Source organism: Rhea americana, unplaced genomic scaffold (genome assembly GCF_003343005.1).
Source record: "Rhea americana isolate MKP2758 unplaced genomic scaffold, rheAme1 scaffold_78, whole genome shotgun sequence".
NCBI lineage: Eukaryota > Metazoa > Chordata > Aves > Rheiformes > Rheidae > Rhea > Rhea americana.
Genome location: NW_028186956.1, coordinates 1,968,079 through 1,988,328, shown reverse-complemented (window position 1 = coordinate 1,988,328; position 20,250 = coordinate 1,968,079). Strand labels below are relative to the sequence as shown.

Below are 20,250 nucleotides of genomic sequence, written 5' to 3'. Positions count from 1 at the left end.
CAGAGTTGTCCTGCCTGCAGGAGGACAGACGATGTCCTTGCCTGGGTGGCCAGGACGGACCTTTGACTGTGGCTTTACAGCTCTGTTTCTTATTCCACATAAGCTGATCCGCTCTCATTTTTGCTGGTATTCTGCTTGGCATTCTTTTTATGAAGTGGTTTTTTGTTTTGTAAAGACCTTTTCATCCCTCCCTTCCCTGTGCCAATGGAGTTTCATTAGATCGTGTGGCAGCCTGCCATCTTCCTTATTACCAAAGCTTTTTCCCAAATAAACATGCTSCTTGTATACCCTGCCTTCTATTTATGATTTACTTCCCATTATAAAGCTACAATCTACAATATTAAAAATAACAGACAGATGTTTATCAGAGGTTGAACAGGGGTTTATTGTAGTGACTCTGGTATTTGTGGTTTTTTCCATCTTTAATCTCCAGTGAAGTGTGCTTCCTCCCACCCTCCCTTATTTACCCCTTCTGCCTCTTATTACTCCTGTAACAGGTGATGTTGCCCTGTAAATATTTTCTTTCAGGTCCTAATATGCGGAAAGAGGAAGAAATAATGAACGGTAATATGAAGAAGCATGATACTTAAAATGGAGCTCTAATTTAGGATTAAGTCTTTATTCTAAAGCTCTAGACTGACCCAAAGTTTTTTTCCTTCTAGTTACATGATGCCAGCAGGGTATCTGATCACCCTTTGCTGCCTGTATTGCTAGGGTTGTTACGAGTTACTCTGCGTTTTGGGAGACTGCCTTTACATCCCTGAGCCCCAGACATTGCTCAGGATTTCATTTTGTGCATTTGAACTGCATTGCTACAGCTTAGCTGTAACAGTTTTAGATCACCGGCTATGTATATGGTTCTGTATTTTGATTTGAATGGATGGAATAGAATTATGCCCCTGGGTCAGATAATCATCTCAGACCTGTTAAATAAATAGCTGTGACATGCATCATAACACTGGCCTAAAACACCATATTTTTTCAATATGACACTTCTTTTTTTTTTTTCTTTTTCCTTTTGGCCTRTGGTTGGACTTATATTACAAAAACAAACAGCACTTAGCTATAATTAAAAATGCCCTGCAGTAAGCGGGATGACAAAACAATAGGAACGCTGTTCATATGTATGAAGTCAAGTGTAAATGAAGTCTAAAAGAATTAAGTGGAACGCAGGGATAACATTATCTTGTTGGATAGACACAGAAAGTGTAAAAGAAGCATACACAGCATAGCAGACCTTGCATTTCACAATAAAAAACCTYGAATCAAAGTAGTTTTTTTGTATCGTGAGGCAAACTTTATCTTTTTCTGTTGCAGCTGAAACATAACCTCCTTTTAATGATTTTAAATGCATTCAGTCACATATTAATGGGTGTTTGTATGTAGAGGGTTTATACATAAAAGAACCTATTTTGAGCATCTGAGAAATATGCTTGTGTATACTAGTCACATACAGTTTCTAAAAATAGGAAATATATGTAATTGTACTCTTAGTATTCTCTTTTTTTTTCAGAGTAGACTAGTTCTATCTGGACATATGTTTATTAAAACTTCATTTTTATGAGTCATTATATTAGCAAGAGATATTTTAAAATTTTGTTGCAGCCCATTGCAAACATGGTAAGAAGGGCTCTTTTCTTCCAACTCCAGCAGCCGTCATCTTGCTTCAGGTTTCGCTGCAGTTGGAGCCTTGCTGACCAACCCGCTGATGTTGKGCTAATTGCCACTTGAACGTGAAGAGGAAAATTGCCTGGCTTTGAAAAGTTATTTCTGAAAGAATGATGGTGCTGGCTTGCTTTCAAACTGGAGCTTTTCCCCCTCCTTTCGTCTAGACAAGCCGAGTACAAGCCTTGGTATTGAAAAGAGCTCTCGGGTGTGTCATTAGGCTCTTTCGGCTAGTCTGGACTGGTCTGGATTTGCCTGTCAGGGCGTTTTGAGGTCACTCCTCATATTTTGGTACCGAGCTTTGCAGCTTTATTTACTAACATTGAATTTGACAATACTCCAGTATTTGCTTTCTGCTATCTACTTCAAACTGACTTCAATCCATCTTGCTTTAGAACAAAGGCTTCTGTTCTGGTGTTWGTAAAAGCACACGCTATCTAAATGCATTTACTATGCAAACTACTGTAAGCTACTGAATTTTAGTTTATAAGTTGGATACGCCTAGTGGTAGGCATGTTGCCTGGTTGAAAGTATCTGTATTTTTCATGGAATAATCTGTTTGTTTGTCTCATAATACCTTTTTTCCTTTGAGTATTTCCTTTAGGCTTCCATGGAACATGATTATGCAGGTAAAGTTTTGCAGTATTTTGGCCTCCACTAGGTATTAAATTCTGTTAGATGACATATGCAGCCATCGTTGCCATCAACACTGGTATCTGTATTCCTGTATATCACTCSTTCATTTAAAGGAAGACCTAGTGAAGTATAATTCTGCAGCGAAACCGTCTTAAAATGCTTGCAAAGCTTCTCAGTTTCCGTACTTGTCACTGGACAGTGCTAGAATGAGGACGTGGGAAGTGCTGCCCTGTATTAGCCTTTCATAGCGTTGACTAATGGTCTTGATGAGCAGCTGTCCCTGTGCTCTTAGACTGCTCCTTACAGGACGCTTCTGGGCTTCAGTGGGACCTGACGTATATATTTTAGCTTGTCTCAGTCTTAAGACAGTCCAGGACTATCTTTTTGTCTGGCTTCTTTGGGAACAGAGTGCTCTCTCTTGGCACCCTGTGTTGCACCCCTGCAGTATTTCAAGTTCTGTATTTTCAAGACTTAGCACTAAAACCTGCGGTCTCCGCTCCAATTCCAGGAAATCTCCACTCTGTGAAAGGCTCCCTACAGCACAGGAGTTGTCAAAAACCTGACATTCTCCTGGATTTAGACACGTTTTGTTCTTCCTAGGTGAGATTTGTTCTCAAAGTGATAGTTGTACTGATTAAGTTATTTCTGAATGGGAATGGTAACTGCTTGCTAGGCAAATAGCTTAGGAGAGAAGTCACAATGCAAGATGCTTTTGACCACACAGACTGCTTTTAAAGCAACAGAAAATTCCTGCGGTACAGAGAGCAACCATCACATGAATGTGGGGACACCAACAGGGTAGGAAAGGCCTGATGACTCTTTTTTTATTCACCTTGATGATGGCAATGTTCATGTAGCTGAGGGAGGGAGGAAGTAGATGTAGAGTTTTACAAGAAAAGTTGATTCTGCCTCTTAGTTTTCAAAACTAAAATTTGGACGTGATCTGTGATATAAGGCAAAAAAAAAAAAAACTAAAACTTTAATCACAAATTCTTCTCCCTGGTTAGTTCTTTTACAGTAATGTTATTTAAAATATGAGACTTCAAAAATTAAAAGAGCTACTAAAATTAATGCTTGGAATTGCTTCTTCACTGGGTCTTTTGTCTAAATTCTGTATAACCTACTGGCAAATAGAAACCCAAACTTGTTAGTTTATTTACTTTTGAGTTGACATCTTGCTTCAGTGTTTTGTATCAGTCGATGAGGAAATGTGGAAAGTTTTACACGAGATATCAACACGAAGACACTCGGAAAGAATTGAGTATTTTGGCCGAAGTAATGTGCTGAATATTTTAACTTCCAAGTAATACGGCATTTGATGTTTGCCTTTCAAATAGGAGCAATGTGTCCTTTACCACACCAATTTTCAGAAGGTATCGGCATTTTATATTTACTTTATAATATTTCACCCTGCCTTTGTATACATTCCCCATTTAAAATATCTGCAAATTTTGAACTGTTTCAAGCCTACTTTTCTAATTTTACAAAGCAGCTTTTTTCTTTCCTTGTTACAGTTTCTTACTGTCTGAAGTTGCAAAAATGAGTCCTAAAATGCTATAATTGATTGTTAATATTGAGGCCAATCTTCTAAGTCTCCTTTGCAAAAGTAACTGTTAATGACCTTCTTAATTCCTTGGCTTTCAAAGGCTTTCTCTGTTTAGTTACATTTTTTTAAAACTCTATTGGGGAAAACAGAAAACTGTGCACTTAAACGGCTCTTTGCGTCTTTGTTGTTGCAGAGGAGAATGGAGGACAAGGCAACAGAGGAAAGATTTTTTTTTGTACAATATTTTCTTGTACAATTTGAGCTGTCAGGGTTGGACTGAAAAAGCCTGTATYTTGAGGACGTTATTGGGCAAAATATGGATTTTTAAATACAGTTTGACCAAGTAAGATTTAAGTCAGTGCAATAGAAAGATAAATTTGAAAGTATATGACAAGTGCTTGTTTTTCTTAAGTAGTATTTTATAGGCTTTATTTTTATTCTTAAGCGAATAAGTGTTGCACATGTTGCTGCATATAKTTTGTGTGAGCAGATTCTTGCTGGTATGTGTACCAAAATGTCATTAACACTGTTGATGAAAAGGTTTTGGAGTGAAGTCCACAAATCACTTTTATCTACAAAATAAATATGCTAGGAAAAATGATTTCATTCCCTTTCTCTATGTTTATTTCCCCTTTTGCTGTTCCTTGTGTATGTTGCAGACCAGATATATACATGAAAATATCATGCTGTGTAGCTATTGTAACTGCTTTTTAGAATTATAGGTCCTGTTTTCTCAGTTCAGTTTGAGCCCAGTCCATGTGCTGATAAGATTAATGTAGTCTCTTGGTGGTATTATTGAAGATGACCAAGTTCTTGCTCATTGCTGAAGGTTCAGAGATATCTCTCTGCTAAGCGCAATCAGCCAGCCCATACTGCAGCCCTAGAGAAACTCAGGGTTCAGGAAATGGCACTACTTTAAATGAAATACTTGYGAGTGGCCCTCGTATTCGATTCCATCCGCTTTCCCATTGCTCCTGAATGCCAATCACCCAGAAGAAGTTGTCAACAGTCTGGAAGTGTGATCATTAAACTGTAATTTTTCTGAAGATAATTAATCCTCTATCTGTAGYGTATTTATCACTGGAATAAACCTCACAAGAAAGCTTTTGATATAATACTTATATTTTTTGTGAATATTTCTTAATTGCACCTCAAAAACATGCCGCTAGGCTTCATTTCTGGAAGTGACATGTAAATGATCTGTCTAGCTGAAGGGCCGTGGAATTTTAATGATCAGCTATAGTAGACATCCTTAGTACATACYGCCCTTTTTAAATATTAGGGTATTACCGTTTCAGACAGAAGGCGAGTAAATGAGCCTGAAAGCCAGTTTACAGACTGACAGTCAAAGAAAAACATCCAAGATGACTAGGCACCGCGCAGTAATTCCCCTAAAAAGCCACCGCTGGTGAGCACCTACTGAGCCGGCACCAGGAAGCAAAAGGGCAAGGATGGAGGGTTTGACATCCCTCTCAGAGCAGGTAACTGCRTGGCTCTCCTCTGGAGGTATAATTTGCCGGAGAGACGAGGTGAGGTRTTTTCCCTTTACGCTTCTTCCACGAGATGGAGTTCAGTCCAGTGCGGTGCCTTTCCCGGCATTAGGCGGACATCGTGCGTCCCCGTGGGAGAGCGATGGGAAGGAACTGGAGGGAACAAAGCATTTCGTTTCGACGTGGGCTCACGCAGGAATTCTTCCTGCTGCCTAAACTGTGTGGAGGGGAAATCCTTCATTTCTTCATAATGAGCAAGATGTGGAAACGGCGGCCCGCCTGCCTGCCCGTAGCATCCAGACGGTTTAAAGTGGTTTTAGAAGTCGATGGACTTTGTGAAGCCAAGTGGCCTGTGGGAGTTCAGTGTGCAGATGCAGAGCGCTTGACTGTAATTAGTTGGGAGACTGGCAAATTGGCTTTGGGAAGGTAGTTAAGGAATAATTGGCTGTGTCTGGACAGGGTTGTTGCTGGTTACAGACTACCCCGTTGCCTTACAACTGAAGCTGTTTAACATTGTGCAAGTATTTTTTCAAATGTGGCAATTAAAAACTTTGTTTACAGCGCCGGCTTGCCCCAAATACCCAAGGTGTTATGCAGACGTGTAAGAGCACGCTGTCMCTGTCCTAAGCGAATTGTAAGCAATGTGATCTGGAAAAAAATACTGKTTTTTTTGGTGAAAATAGCAATAAGCATCAGAAGTTGAATTTCTTCAAGTGGCAAAATCTCATTTACTAGCGGATTGATTCTGGTGGTCTAAACGCATCATGTATAGTTGGGTACCATCTACACTTGCAATGCTTAAAACTACTACATTATTTATTTTGGTGATAAAGTGCAAAATACCTTTCCACTGTTACGACATCTACTTGAAAAATAATTAATTGCTTTTAACTCTCATTTTAGTGGAGAAGGTAAGCATCAATTTCCTTACAAACTTTGTTTCGCTCTGTTTCTTTGCCTTTCAGAGTGCAAATTCACCTGCGCCAGTGGTAAATGCTTGTATCTTGGTTCATTGATTTGTAACCAACAGAATGACTGTGGGGATAACAGCGATGAAGAGAACTGTCTGCTTGTAACAGAGCATCCACCTCCAGGCATCTTTAGCTGTAAGTACTTGCTCTTTGCGAGCCTCCGCGTATGTGGAATATGTCTGCTACCTCAGAAATCAGCGTGTTTGCAAACTTGGTCTGCAGTATGCTGTCTGGGGAGGGATGAGACAGAGACAGAAAATACAATTTTCTCCGAAGCAGAGGTGATTTGTAACATGCTTTCTCTAGGTTTCTGGATGGCAATAGTTAGCAGAGGGGAAGGGAGGAGTGTGTGCTGCAGGTTTTGATGTGATGTTATAATCTTATGGATCATACAAGCTTTTGAGAAGGATAGTATATCATAAATGCCCGAATAATTTGTTTACCAAAATTCTAAAAAATGTTTTTGTGCTCTGTCAGTCTTTTTATGCTATTAAGAAACTTGTAATGTTTGCAGTCAGCATCCCTACAAATCAAATAATTTTTCTTGATGATGAGATCAACATCCCTCGGTCGGTCACGGAGCTTTTGTTGGTATGTATTAAAAATAGCTTTAGTTGCTATATGTCGGCGTATAAATACCTCGCACAGAGTGAYAGAGCTTATCACTAGAATTACTCTCTTAGTGCTTTGCCCTCAGTGATGTACACTGAAATCAAGTTTTGATTTTTTTTTCTCTTCTACAATTATTTATTTTTGGATCACAATCCAGCTCTCTGGTGGGAGGAATAATTTTCCAATAATGCTTCTGGTCTACAAGTACAATAGATTTGCTGTTGCTGTGTTGATTTCCTGTCATACATCATGGCACAGTATTACCTCAACATTTTCTTTAAAGAAGATTAAAATTCTGCTTTGGGGAATGCTTTATCTAATGCAGGGATAGCAGAAACAAGTACTGCTTGTAATAGGAAAATGACTTTTTTTCATACGCGCCCTAAGCCATCTCTTTCCAGGTAGGGTTGAAAATTGTTTGGCTGGAAATCAATAAGGCCATGCTACATTCAATATCTRCTAGAGAAACTTCCATATGGAGTGAGGCATCAGGAGCTGTTTTCCAAATGGTTTGGTTCTGCCCAGTATTGACATTTCTGAAAAAACTTTTTCAGCCCTGACTGTGAGTATGGCTTAGGTGTATCTGTATTATTTTTGGTGGTTGTATTAATGGAAATTACAAGCACATATCTGTAATAACAGAAAGATGCAATATTAAATATATTTTCAGCATTGTGAATTTTCACTAGAGTGAATTCAAAATGGAAAATTAATGCAAGTGTTGGATATGTGTTCTCTTCGTCCCCTTCCCTCAAGCTTCTAACTTAACATGTTTTTAAATGATTTGTCTTGTACTTCCACAGTGATTTCGGAGGTTTTCAAATAGTAGAGGCCTACAGATGATCGCAGTGTATTATATTGTATTTTAATGGGTTTTTTTTTGGAATGGAAATCTTTCCAAAGTTCCAGTACTAGCTGTAGGCTTCAGTGACAGGTCCAGAAAAAATTGTTAAAGGTCTTAGTCCATGAAGTAGCGCTGATTTTGGCTTCTGAGTTGTAAAAAATTGTGCTCTGTTATTTGTACATGGAAAACTGCGAGCATATCTCTGAAGTTTAATTAGAGGGTTTTTTTGCCTTAGATACTGCTCTTCCCCTGTGAGAGTGGGTCGGCACAGCCGATCGTAGCAGGATGTTCTGAGGACAGAGCGGTGGTAGGTGGAGATAACACGTACCATCCATCACATGTTCCGTAGATCTTGGGACTGGCTTGTTCTAGGCTGATATTACAAGTATGAGAGCACAACCGTATTAGGTCTGAACATTTGTTTCCATGTTCAGTAGCGTTAGCAATCCAACTCCAGAAAGCTGGTGCTGCCCAGGTGCACCAGGAGAGTTGCAGCTGGAGCACAACTGGGCCCAGTGCTCTGCCAGTGCCACAGCTGCATGTGGCCTCCACCAAGGTGCAGGGCAAACAACTGGTTGACCTCCAAAAGCCMCCACAAGGTCTGAAAGCCAGGAAATGAGTAGTTTGTTAATGCCTCTCTGTGCCAGTGATAATCATGGTGTAATCGTAGCTGTCTATTGGCACCGCCGGCTGGCGTTCTCCACAAATGCCTCTCGGCTCTAGAAGTGCCTACTTGCTTGACCCGGGCTCTGCAAACTCTCCGGTCTGCCCTGAGGCATGTGAGCAGCTCGCTCATGTGCAGAAATGTAAGCCTGAAAGGGCAGCTTTGTGGGTCAGATGGCTACTCCTCCTCTTGTCAGGCAGGATGAAGTATATCCAGACCAAACCTGACAAAATTTGCCTCCAAAAAACCTTCAGTGGCAGGCGGCCTACTCTTTCGATAGGAGCTGGGGTTGATGTGCTTAACGGTTCTTTTCTTTGGAAAGCTTTGTAAACTAAGGTGGCTGGACTTCTCTTACTTTCAGCAGTCATGAGCAAAATTGTTTGCCTCCTCCTTATATCAACTTTTTACATCATGTGTCTGACAGTTTCCCTATGATAGGTTTTATTTTTTTTAATCTAATAAAACTAAGCTCTTTCACGTAAATCTTTTTTTTCCCTTAAATTTGTTATGTTTGTTCCTCTTCTCTGGCTCTCTCTAAAATATGGTGCCTAAAACTGCASTCTTGCTACTTAAGACCTCCCCAATGCTGAGTGAAGTGGAATAATTACATAAACAGWCCTGTTAAGTCATCCAAGAATTATATTTGCTGGTTTTGTAACAACATTGCAGATTGGCAGTTTGTAGAGGAAATACTTGATTTATTGCTGGGAGCATTCTGAGATGTTTAACTTTATGCTTACCTTGTGGCAGAGAGAATGATGCATTTTTGGATATTGATAGCAATTGTACTTTTTCGTTGCACTGGGGAGTGTGTTATGTGAGCTGTTAAATATAAGGGACATCTGTTTTAAATCAAAAAAATAAATAGTGTGGCAAAACAACAGACCTAAAGGTGAAAAAAAGAGAAAAAAGATCAAAGCCAAGCAGAAAAATAATACAACCACAAACAGTATTTAAAAGAAATGAGGAATACTGATATTTATCACGTTCTGGCTATGTACTCAACTGTTAAATAGTAGAAATCAGTGCCAGTTGGGAATAATGAAAGAACATTTTTCTGGATATGGCAGTTACTTGTATTGGCTTATTCCAGCTTTGAAAGCAACTTTCTAGACTACTTGTTGAACTGAAGTTCCCAGGCTTTAAAAGGATGACATGTTGAATTTAGAAAGTTTTGCATGCTTCTGCTCAGTGATCTTAATGGGGAGTCCTAACAAAGCTTTAGTTCCATGTGTTTGCAAAGTTGCTGCTGACGCGGCTACCTTGCAAAGTAGAAGTACGTTATGCTGAGTGGCCTCTAATTAGTGACAAGAACGCAGCACTGTAACAGGAAAATGAGTGTTAAAGAAATGACTTGAGGTTAAAAAGCAGGATTTTCCTGGACCAGTCGGTATTACATGTCGCCTCTGCTCTTGCATTTTCTTGCTTGTTGTGCACATTTCATGAACTGCTACGTTGAAAGTAGCAGTGTATAAATGTGTGTTGCTAAGTTTGACCAGACTCACCCCTGTTTTTCRCCTTGGGATTGCTTTTGTCTTTACCTAGACTAGGTTGGCACCAATATGGTCGTTCGTTTCTGTATCGTTTCTCAAAGAATCCCKTTCTCATACGGTATTCAAACCTTGTATCATCCTGTAGAAACAATATTCATTGCGTTTCACAATAATACATAGACTGCCCCCAAAGGACATCTAAATAAATTTTCATAGGGGAGTTCCGCTTCAGTTTATTTAAGCACTATGAACYGTGGCAGTGGTACCCTGTATTTTCTGGCTACTGAAGCATTTCTCATTTGCGTTCTTGCCGGCAGCCAAATCCAGAATGTCTCATTGGAGCTTACCGTGCAATTTGGTTGCGCGAGCAGTGGTACAGAAAGATGCTTTTTGTGGGTGACCTGCTCCCTGGTTTTGTGATCGTGGCAGTCAATATCGCATTGTGTCAGAGTATTTTAAATCTCATAGACCTAATGTTCATCTCTCCTTACTGTTCTTATCCGGCTCCATTGTGAAGGCTGTTGATTCAGTCTTTTTAAATATTGTGATTGAATGCAATAAAACATGTCTCACATATGCAAYGTTAAACAAATAGCATATATTTCTGTAGTCTTTTGGTTTAGTAATTTTTCTTTGCTGACTTGTAGGTAGACTTTCCTTTTGCTGCTATGTAGGCAATTATTTTTGTATAGCTCTGAGAGATTAGAGGGCAGTTAGGTGAAATCTGTATCAAGTAGAAGATATTTTAGCTAATGCATGTTAAAATCTGATTTTAGAGAGCACAAGTCCAGCAAACGTTAGTTGGTCAAAGTAAATGCTAAGRCATTTAACCTGAACATGTTAAAAATAATAGCTTGCTTTGTTCACGTTGGGATTTTTAAGACAGGTTGCTAACGTTTTAAAATACGCCTCCCCTTTCTCAGTGAAGCCTGGGTGCTCTTCCCATGTTGCTAGAGATAGCCTCTCATGAAGAAGCCCGTGTCAACTTTTGGTGGGTCCATTTGTTATTTTCTTTTTCTGTTTAAATTGTAGATACCTATTAATGATCGAGATAACGGTGATGACTATTACTACCGCACTGCTCTGAAGCCTAGGGTGGACTAACTGCAGAGAGTTATGATAGGAAACATGAGATCAAGAGTAGACTTTTAAACGTTACAGCCTTGGCCTTGCCGGCAGCTTGCTGCTGCGTGCGACCTGCACAATTTGGACTCTGAGGAGCTGCAGCAAGGTGCCTGCTCCTAGCAGGCCCCAGCTGATTTGTTAGAGCATTTCCCTTTGTTTCACAGCAAATGATGAGCCTGCCTTGTCCTGCTAGGAGTAAATTAGATTTTGAAATGGAAAGTGTAGTCTGCTGTCTGTGTTTGCGGACTGCAGTATTGAAGTCATGTCTAACTGGAAAGCGTTGCAATTTTGAGAGTTGGTGGTGATTTTAGTTCTTGAATTATTTGGTGGAAAACAGTACGGGCCGTTATCTTTGCTGTGATCTGAGCGCATGGGAGTATTATTTAAACACCCAAAATTGATGCCTATGAAAATATGAATGAGTAATAAAATAAGGGAGATTGCATYGCTCTGGTCGTTTGGAAATGATTTCTGCATCAGATTTTAAGTTGACAGCGTTGATGGAGTTGATGTGTCAGGAGCGCTTGGGCACAGTAGARCTAGAGTTTGCTGTAGGAGTTCATTTTCCTCTGTGAGGTAAAACATACATATAGCTCTGTTTTTCACCACCCCCCACCTACTTCTGTCAGCTCTGAGCCTTGTAGGAGTCTGCAGGGGGTTGAAGAGTGATTCTGTTTTAAAAACAAAAAGCTCAATCAAAGGGAAATATTTTGTTTAAAGAGACCTTTGGCATCCCCCTCTGACTGTGACACCAAATTTGTGCAGATAAAAACAACCGCTTAGATTTACATTTTGATTGTGCTTCTGCTTTCATGTGTGCYGGGCTGTCCCACTCAGGTGAAATTTATCCATTTCTTTAAATATTTAGCAGTCTAGCATTGATGTTAATGAAAGTCTGGCACTGCTATTTTGAGAATTGCAACAATGATAGTAATTTTCAGTGTCAGATTACTGCTTCTCAGAGGAAAAGGGAGATGGGAGGAGGGAAGAGAGAAAAAAAATTGTTTCGGTTCTAATAGAGTTTGTCATCAGCCTGGCTGTGCCAGACAGATGGATCATGAATACTGTCTAGACGCTCTCTGCCTGAGTGGAGCTGTGGTCTCTAAGGACAAGCAATGAGACGCCGGCTTAAGTGACTGGGGAAAGTCAGGACGCGCTCTCCTCTAATCAGATAGCAATCAATGCAGATCCCACTCGCCGCGCTAGAGAAAAGGCCCTCTGTTGCTGATAACAGGTCAATACTGGCTTCAGCTGAGACTTGTGTRTTATCCGGCTTTGGGGAGGAAAGGAGAGGTAGAGCGTTATGACACTATTGATTTCAGCTGTGTATGCCCAGAGACTGCAGCATGATTTAATTCAATGTATGGAGCTTGGGAGGGGTGGTGGGATGGGAGAGCCATCGTCCAGGCTATAAAGCACAAGCATAAAACTGTTCAGTCACCTGTATTTATTGATTGGTTGAGTCGTATGATATACTAGAAAATACTCTGGTTGCTTACTTCTCCTCGATTTGGCCTGCTATTTGGAGGGATTCATCACTTCTCCCTCCCTTTGGTCTATGCACTCGTTGCTGTTAAGGTGAGGTTGCCTGCAGTTTGCAAAGGAGAAGCTGTGTTAACCAGGTAAGACCCCTTAGCCTGAAGGTGATCTTGCTCAATTTAGTGATCTCTGATTCTGTTACTTTTTGTTCCTCTCCCAGTGCAAATTAGTGATAAGGAAATTAAAATTTTTGATGTAGACACAGCGATAGGTATTTCCACACTGGTGGAGTTAAAACAGAAACTTAGTTTAATATTTATGGTATCTTATTGGGAAAAGCAAGAGATTCTTTGGGTTTTATATTACAGTATAAACCATTACATTCCTGATTTTAATTTGGTGTATATAACTAAATACTAGATAGATATTTCCATTTAGAAAATTYGATTTGTTTTCAGACTTTAATGCAGTCATGTTTTTGAAGTGCTGTAAACAGGTTTGTGTTTTGTTTTGAAACCACTTCAGCTCTGCATATTTTTGAAGCTTATCATGGAAAACTAGCTGTTAATAAGAGCTTGACTACTTGACAGAGCCAAGCATTAAGGTGAAGTTTGTGTTTTCCTTACTTTACTATTTTATATGGATTTTCAAAAAACACTACCTTTCCTGTTGTTTAATATTAGGCATGAAGTAAAATGCTAATCTCATGATACTACAATAAAAGTGCAGTGAAATTTGGTAATGTGAGAGTTTACCCCTTGTCTTTCAGAGCATTACAGTATTAGCAACTCTGACAAGCCAGGCACGCATATGTGGCCAGTATCGAGTAGGAAGTATGCAGGTACAACTTCGGGTATTTGCAGCTCCTTACAAACAGGGCTGAACTTGGCTACTGGTAAGGAATTTCCATGTCACAAAGTTTCCAGCTGAACGTTAATCGTATTTTTACAGGTAATGTGAAGGAAAACAGAAGCTCACGGTCCCCTGCAGGTGAAAATGTGGGAATTTCAATAGCTCTGAAATACTGTATCGTTCATTTGCAAAGCAAGCAGTACAGTTGTTTCTCCTTTATTCAAGAAGTCTTAGAAAACAAATGTACTCAAACTGTTTTCGTTTGTTCTTCATACACATTTTATTCTCCCCTCCTCCAATTCATGTTAGCTTTTAAGAGACTTTTTCTCAAACATTACAATTTATGAAGTTTATGCTCAGTAAGCTTTTTCTCTCTTTTTCTGCTTCTGGCTTCTTACAGATGCAATAGAGAATGCTAAAAGTGTACAGTGCATTAAAATCTTCATTCAAAGACCTGATTTTCATGTATCTGAAAAATTGCTTAAATCTGCAGCTGGAAATCTTGGAGCAATAATGCCTTGGGTCAGTTGTGATGCCAGTTTCTGTCTTACAGGCACGCTTGGCTCTGCAAGAGACAGGAGCTTCTTGTGGACCATTCTGAAGCAAGGGAATGGACTCCCATAGATGGAGAGCACAATTTTTTTAAAATTGTTTTCTCCACCGTAAGGAACAAAATACTTCATAAGTGCAGGCCCAAAACTAAAGCACAAAATACACAGCCCAGTAGAACACCTCAGACACAATTCTTCCCCTGGAGAGAGGAAGAGAACAGACTATGGGACAGTCTGCTTTCTTTCTTTTCTCCCCCCCCCCCCTTTTTTTTCCTTTGACCTTATTTCATGCACATCTAGTAGGTGCTCAAACACTGCATCAGAAAGAAATCGAGCAACTTCTGTTGAATTTATTTTCAGTCAACGTTAGGAGATCTTGTTCATTGTTGTCCTTTGAGCACGTCTTCATTTGCAGGGGAATTTGGTCCCACTGTAAAATGCACTAGGAGCTGTATGGCTAAATCAAGTTTCAGACAACTTTTAGATGTGGTTTCTACACTCTTCCTGTGTGAAGTTGAAAGCCACCTCTCTGCCTTTGTCCTGAATTCATGCAGATCAATTATCAGTAATAAACATTCATTAGAAAAATTGTATCTATACTGTTTTTGCACTTGGCTAACGCAAATGTGGACAGGAGCAGGCGCAAATTGTTTCTTTTGTGTTGCATTGGAAGCCTTTCAGGTGCTTTGCTAGTATAAGGATTATTTGTATTTTGATAAGTTTTAAAGCATTTCAGAGAACATGCTTTGAGGCAGCTTTCGAGGGAAAAAAAAACCCTTCACAATAAAGGGACGTAGAGTCAGACTAGACAACCTTTCTTCTCCAGGAGTGTTGCAGCTACCAAGTGTTTGATTGCTTTTTTGTTCTGCAGGTGCATATCTGACCCCCTGTATCTGGCCATTAGTGTGTAACTATTTTGTCAGACTGGAAAGTTTGAGAAACTGTATTACTTGAATTTCGCAAGCACTCTAGACTGGCATAAACCACTGTTGCCCCTTGTGGTTGTCCCCTCACTGGTCCCTGTGCAAATATTTGTGCAGCCACACAGGAACTGAATTGTTGCTTTTCCCCCTCCTCCCCTATTCTGAAAAGCTCCATTCAAAATCAAAATATTCTTCCACTTGCTCTATTTTTTTTCTTTTGTTTTCTTTTTTTTTGGGGGGGTCACAGAGCAACACCACCAGAGAATGAAGCATCAGAATTTAAAAGAGGGGTCTCGCATGAATGCTTATGGATTTGGGTTCATTTGGAACRAATCCATGCTAGTTGAGTGTAACGTAACATTTCTTTTTTAATAACCATGTGCAGTTTGGTTTAAGACATGGCGCTCTACTGGAATAATGTTAGCAAGTTAAATGAGTTCACAGAACAGCTGTCCTGGGTCAGATCAAAGGCCCCCCTAGCCYAATATTGAATCTGGCACTGACCAATTGCAGATGTTAAGTGAAAAGAGTATAAGGAAGTCAGATAAACAGTTACACTTTTCCCAGTATGCCTAATTCCCCAGAGGAATGTTGTACTGGTCGGCATGAAGCGCACCAACTTGCTGTCCTGGGGAAATGCCTTACCTGGAAAGGGCAGGAATGGAGGGGAAGAAAACCCRTCCCTCTCGCTAACTTTGCAAGAGAAAGAACGAGAGAAGATGCATCAACACTTYGCAAATCTCATTCCAGAAATCTCTTTCAAACTAGTAGACATGAGGACATGTTGTTTTCTTCTGTTCAGCATATGCTTTTCATGTTAAGGCATTTTGAATGTAGGACACGCAAAAGCTTGAAAGTGCTGAATTCATCTTATCCTGAAAGACAACATGCCTGAGTCTTGTTACTTATTTTATGACAAACATATTCTTACATTCTCTAAACTTACTGTTTTCTCTGAGTAGCAGTCGTGGTTTTTTTTGGTTTTTTTTTTTTTAAAGTCAGGGCTTACAGACTGTGATAGTTTTATTTGATAGTGAACCATTTAAGTCAGGGCTTACAGACTGTGATAGTTTTATTTGATAGTGAACCAAATTCATCTTGTGGTGAGAACAGGCTTGAATTTGGCCTGTGGTGGTTACAAAAACAAATGGATGCACAAAATCTACTGCATGTAAAAAAGCCGTAGTTAGCACCTGCCACTTCTCAGCACACAGGTATCTGATACTGTAGGAGTTGCATGTGTGTGTTTTACAGAAGACACACTAATCTTTCTTTTAGTTATGTGCACTCTATGCAAATATAAGAAGTGAATGTAGATTACTTAGCATTAAAAAAATGTCAGCAGTGATGTATAAGATATAAAGATTTGTACCTCAGCTACTACGAAAACTTAAATTGTTTTTTTTTTTCTGTTTGTAATTGAAACAGAGTGGGTACTTCTAAACAGACTTAGGAATAATAAAATTGAGGCTAAATATTTTTCGTTGTCCGTAATCAAGACCATAATCAAGAAAGTTGATCACCTCTTTATACTAAGCCACTGTGGGGTAAGGGAGAACAGTAGACTAGGAGAGATAAATTAATTGCATTCTGTGTATGATAGATGACTTCTCTTTAATTTACAATACAATCTGTGAGGATGAGAAGTGTATGTAACACAGCATTGGTGCAACCATATGTGATAAGATCACAACTTTACTTATCTTTCCAGTAATATTGCTATCCTGGTAGCTTTCCTCCTCCTCAGATTTCTCCCTCTTCTCTTCTGTTTCAGTATTGCTGTGTAATAGGTTCATACAAGTAACGCAGATTAAGAACTCGAGGGGTATGGAGATAGATAATGATGCACTATGTGAATACAGAGTCTAGCACCTAGTAGCACCTTGATAGAAATAGAAAGCTGTGATCACAGTATTAAAATATGCTAACAAGCTGAAGGAGCTAATGGGCTGAATTTTTACAGTGCAGATGTTCATTCGGCACTTTTGCTGAATGCAGTAACAAATGTGTGGGGGCTGGTGGTGATCTTATTGTGTTCTTGGCAGCACATTTCTCGAAAACAGTCTTTCCCCTTACACATTTTACTAAAGTTTGAATTGCCCTTTAGAATATAAGGGTATATAAACCAATCAATATGAGTAAGGTTACTTGGTCTTGAGTAGTATTTATTCAAATACCTGGTTCTGTGAGAATATGTACATTAGTGTATGGGAATCTGCTTCTCAATTTATGGAGAGCTCATGTTCTACATCTGCTAAATTACATATAGCTGATTTTTGTTTTCTTTGTTTTTAGCTTAGCTCATTTGGCTAGAATAAACTACGTGCTTTGAGAAATTGTAGACCTACARTCTGATTTAAGGGTCACCTTCCTGGGTTTTCCTGTTCTATGGTCTCCTAGAAAGCAGTTTTATGGGTATGTAGTCTACTGCAGTACCTCAGCCTTTCTGCCCACATCATGGTACTTTACATTCTCCATCTCCCTCCTCCCTGTTCAGTGCTTTGTAGATAACACCAAAATGATACTGCTATCTTGCAGAACCTTTCAGCTGTTTCAATAGAAAATGGTTTTGACCTCTGTCCAGTAGATCGTGATATCCCTGAAGAAATTGCCRTTTGTACCAGTCCAAGATTTTCTAGATAAAGTTTGAAATCATTATTTTGGAAACTTGCTCTTTGTTTTTTCTCTCTGGCAAGGATATGTTTGCTTGTTTGTTTTAATTACCAAGATCAAAGGCTTACATTGCTTTTGCTAGTAATAAGCTGTGTTCTCATTCTGGCATGTGTCACTTTTGATAGGCTATTACAATGTAGAGGATCAGTCAGCTGGTCATGAACATTTGGTGCAGTAAATGCTTCTCCAGCAAAAGTATTTACKATGATATGTCACAGAGGCTTCCAACTATGCCCACTGTTGATAAGATATAGAGGAAAAAAATTCCATGGATATTGGAAAACTAAAAGAAGGGCTGAAAATGTGAAGAATGGATGACTTAGTGTTCAGTGGGTAGGCCTCACCAACAAATCCAGGTTTTCTTGGCAACTGTGCCACAGACTTCCTGTGCAGTCCTGAAGAAATCACTATTGTTTTTTTTTCCTTCATTTCTTTATTTATAAAAAGGAGATAAAGATGCTCATCTACTTTGCAGAAATGGTAAAAGAGGGTGAAATTCTTACATGATCCTAGTAAATTACACACAGATGTTAAGCCATAATAACATCAGAAAAATGGGTATTATACTGGAAAAAACACAATGATACGCTGATAATGATAATTCAAATTCTTAGAAAACTCTGTTTTATGTTGTTAACATTAGCCAATACTGTCCAGTATTAATAGGTTTATCTTTAATTTTTCATTTGGATGTCTATATGTAAGAATGAGGAAAGTGGATATGCTAAATAGACTCATAAGTAAGTGCATAAAAAAATCCATTTCCATTAAAATCTGACTGGGAACAGAAGAATAGGAGTCAGCTTCATCGGTCAAGTATAATTCCAAAATTGGAGTAGCATATCTTAAAAAGTTGAATGTAAAGTAATGAAATTTGGTTCTGTGGTTTAAGTTAGTGAAGTCTGAAGAGGAATATCAAAAGAATTTAATCAAATGAGGTCAACAGTCAACAGAGTGATGGATGAAATTCAATCTTGATTAATGCAAAGTAATTCATACTGAAGGRGAAAGTATGTGCTATTAATACTGCTTATTAGATCCTAATTAATTATAACTTAAGAAGAAGAACCTAAGCATCACTATGAAAGGCTGAGTGAAGACTTCTTTAGAGAGTATAGCTGTGGTCAGATAAAATATTTTGGATCAATAAGAATAGGATGTGAATGTTATGATGCCATTACGGGAATCAACACTTCACATTTATCTGGAATGCTGGAATGTTTTACCTGGAATCTGCAGAAACATACTGCAGATTTAGAAAACATGAGAAAAAAGCAGAAAGAARTTACGAAGAAACACTGATATGAACAGAGATGAAAAAGTTTGGAATTGTTTACTTTTGAGTGTAGATAAATAGTGGGGAAATAAAAAGGTACACAGAACTATGAGTGTTGCACAGAAGATGGGTCAGAAAAATAGGTTGTGTTGTAAGACCAAAAGATCAGTCAGTACAGTTCTAAACTGATGAAGTATTTTTTCATACATCCTGTTTAGAGCTTATTACCATGCAATGTTGCTGAGGCAAGAATTTAGCAATATTTAAAGAAGGAGGTCTTTGAATACTATGTGTGCAGTTATGTAGTGTATATCAAGAGAACAGTATTTAGGAAATGTATAAGGCTGAGGTTTCAGGTGTTTAACATATTTCTAACTGTAAGATCAGATTAAGAGTTAGAGAGATACATACTTCCTCAGTCTTTTAGAGAACTGGACATCCTCACCTAGGAGGACCCTGCCTGGGTTCCTATGTGTAATGTGAAACTGAAGCCCACAGTGGGTCCTCTCCAATAGTGGTTGTGTGCAATTATAGTTAAAGTCCCTACATGAAGTTTCTCTTACTGAAAGTAATTACTCATACTGCGTATAATAAACTTAGCCTTCAGATCTTATCGTGTCTTCCAAAGCTCAAATCTGGCCTGTCTTACGTATCTCTCTTCCAGAGAAGGTGGTTAACTAGTCAGGCTGGACGGTGAGTTGCCTAATGGYGAGAAGGGAGAAAGCTCTGGCAGCCTGTGCTGCGTGGCCTGCTGCAGGAGTGGTGCTCGGCTGCCCGCCGCTTCCCAGCTCGGGACAGCGGGCTGGCGGGAAACGCGTACGAGCAGTGACAGGTGAAGCAAGCGAGGTTTAGTAGTAAACGTGTTGCAGCATGGATTAGTATTTGATTCTTTAAAGCTTCTTAACAGCCCTTCTGTCCATTCTGCTTGTGTAGTTAATAATCCAGACCTGCAAAAACATCTACTCTTTTAAGTTAAAATACCCTAYTCTACAGATAAATGTTCAACAACAGTGAACAAGATTTCTAGATTTTCTATTGCAGTAGATGATAACATTTTATTTGCTTGCAACACAAGCTGGCCGTTGATTGAGACTTTCAAGCAGAAATGTCTGTAGGCTGTGGACATGCAGAGTGATGCAGAGAGGTGAAAAACAGATGTGTGGTCATACATGCTGCACCAGTGAGATATTCCTCAGGTGTTCTCCTTGTGCTAATTAGCTGCTGCAGTGTTGACTAACATTGGTATTGGTGCAATTAATTGAATGCAGCCCTGCGTTTGGTTTTCACACCTTAATCTCTACAGTGCACCATAACCAATGTGTTTCAATTAAAATTATTTCGCAACTGMGGTCTCTCAAAAACTTCCTTGTTGCAAAAGATTCATTTTTAGTGTGGATTAATGTAAGCATATGGCCATTGACCTTTTGTCCCCATGCAAGTATGGCATTGG

The 20,250-nt window shown here is 39.2% G+C and overlaps 1 protein-coding gene across 2 annotated transcripts in view; it reads left to right on the top strand.

Annotated features, from left to right (window-relative positions):
* Window positions 1-20,250, top strand: part of LDLRAD4 (low density lipoprotein receptor class A domain containing 4) — a 244,969-nt gene that overhangs the window by 91,444 nt on the left and 133,275 nt on the right. For both annotated transcript variants that reach the window (XM_085322504.1, XM_085322503.1), the window contains exon 3: window positions 6,303-6,443. In XM_085322504.1, coding sequence (XP_085178630.1) covers window positions 6,303-6,443 — 141 coding nt within the window. The remainder of the gene's footprint in view (window positions 1-6,302; window positions 6,444-20,250) is intronic.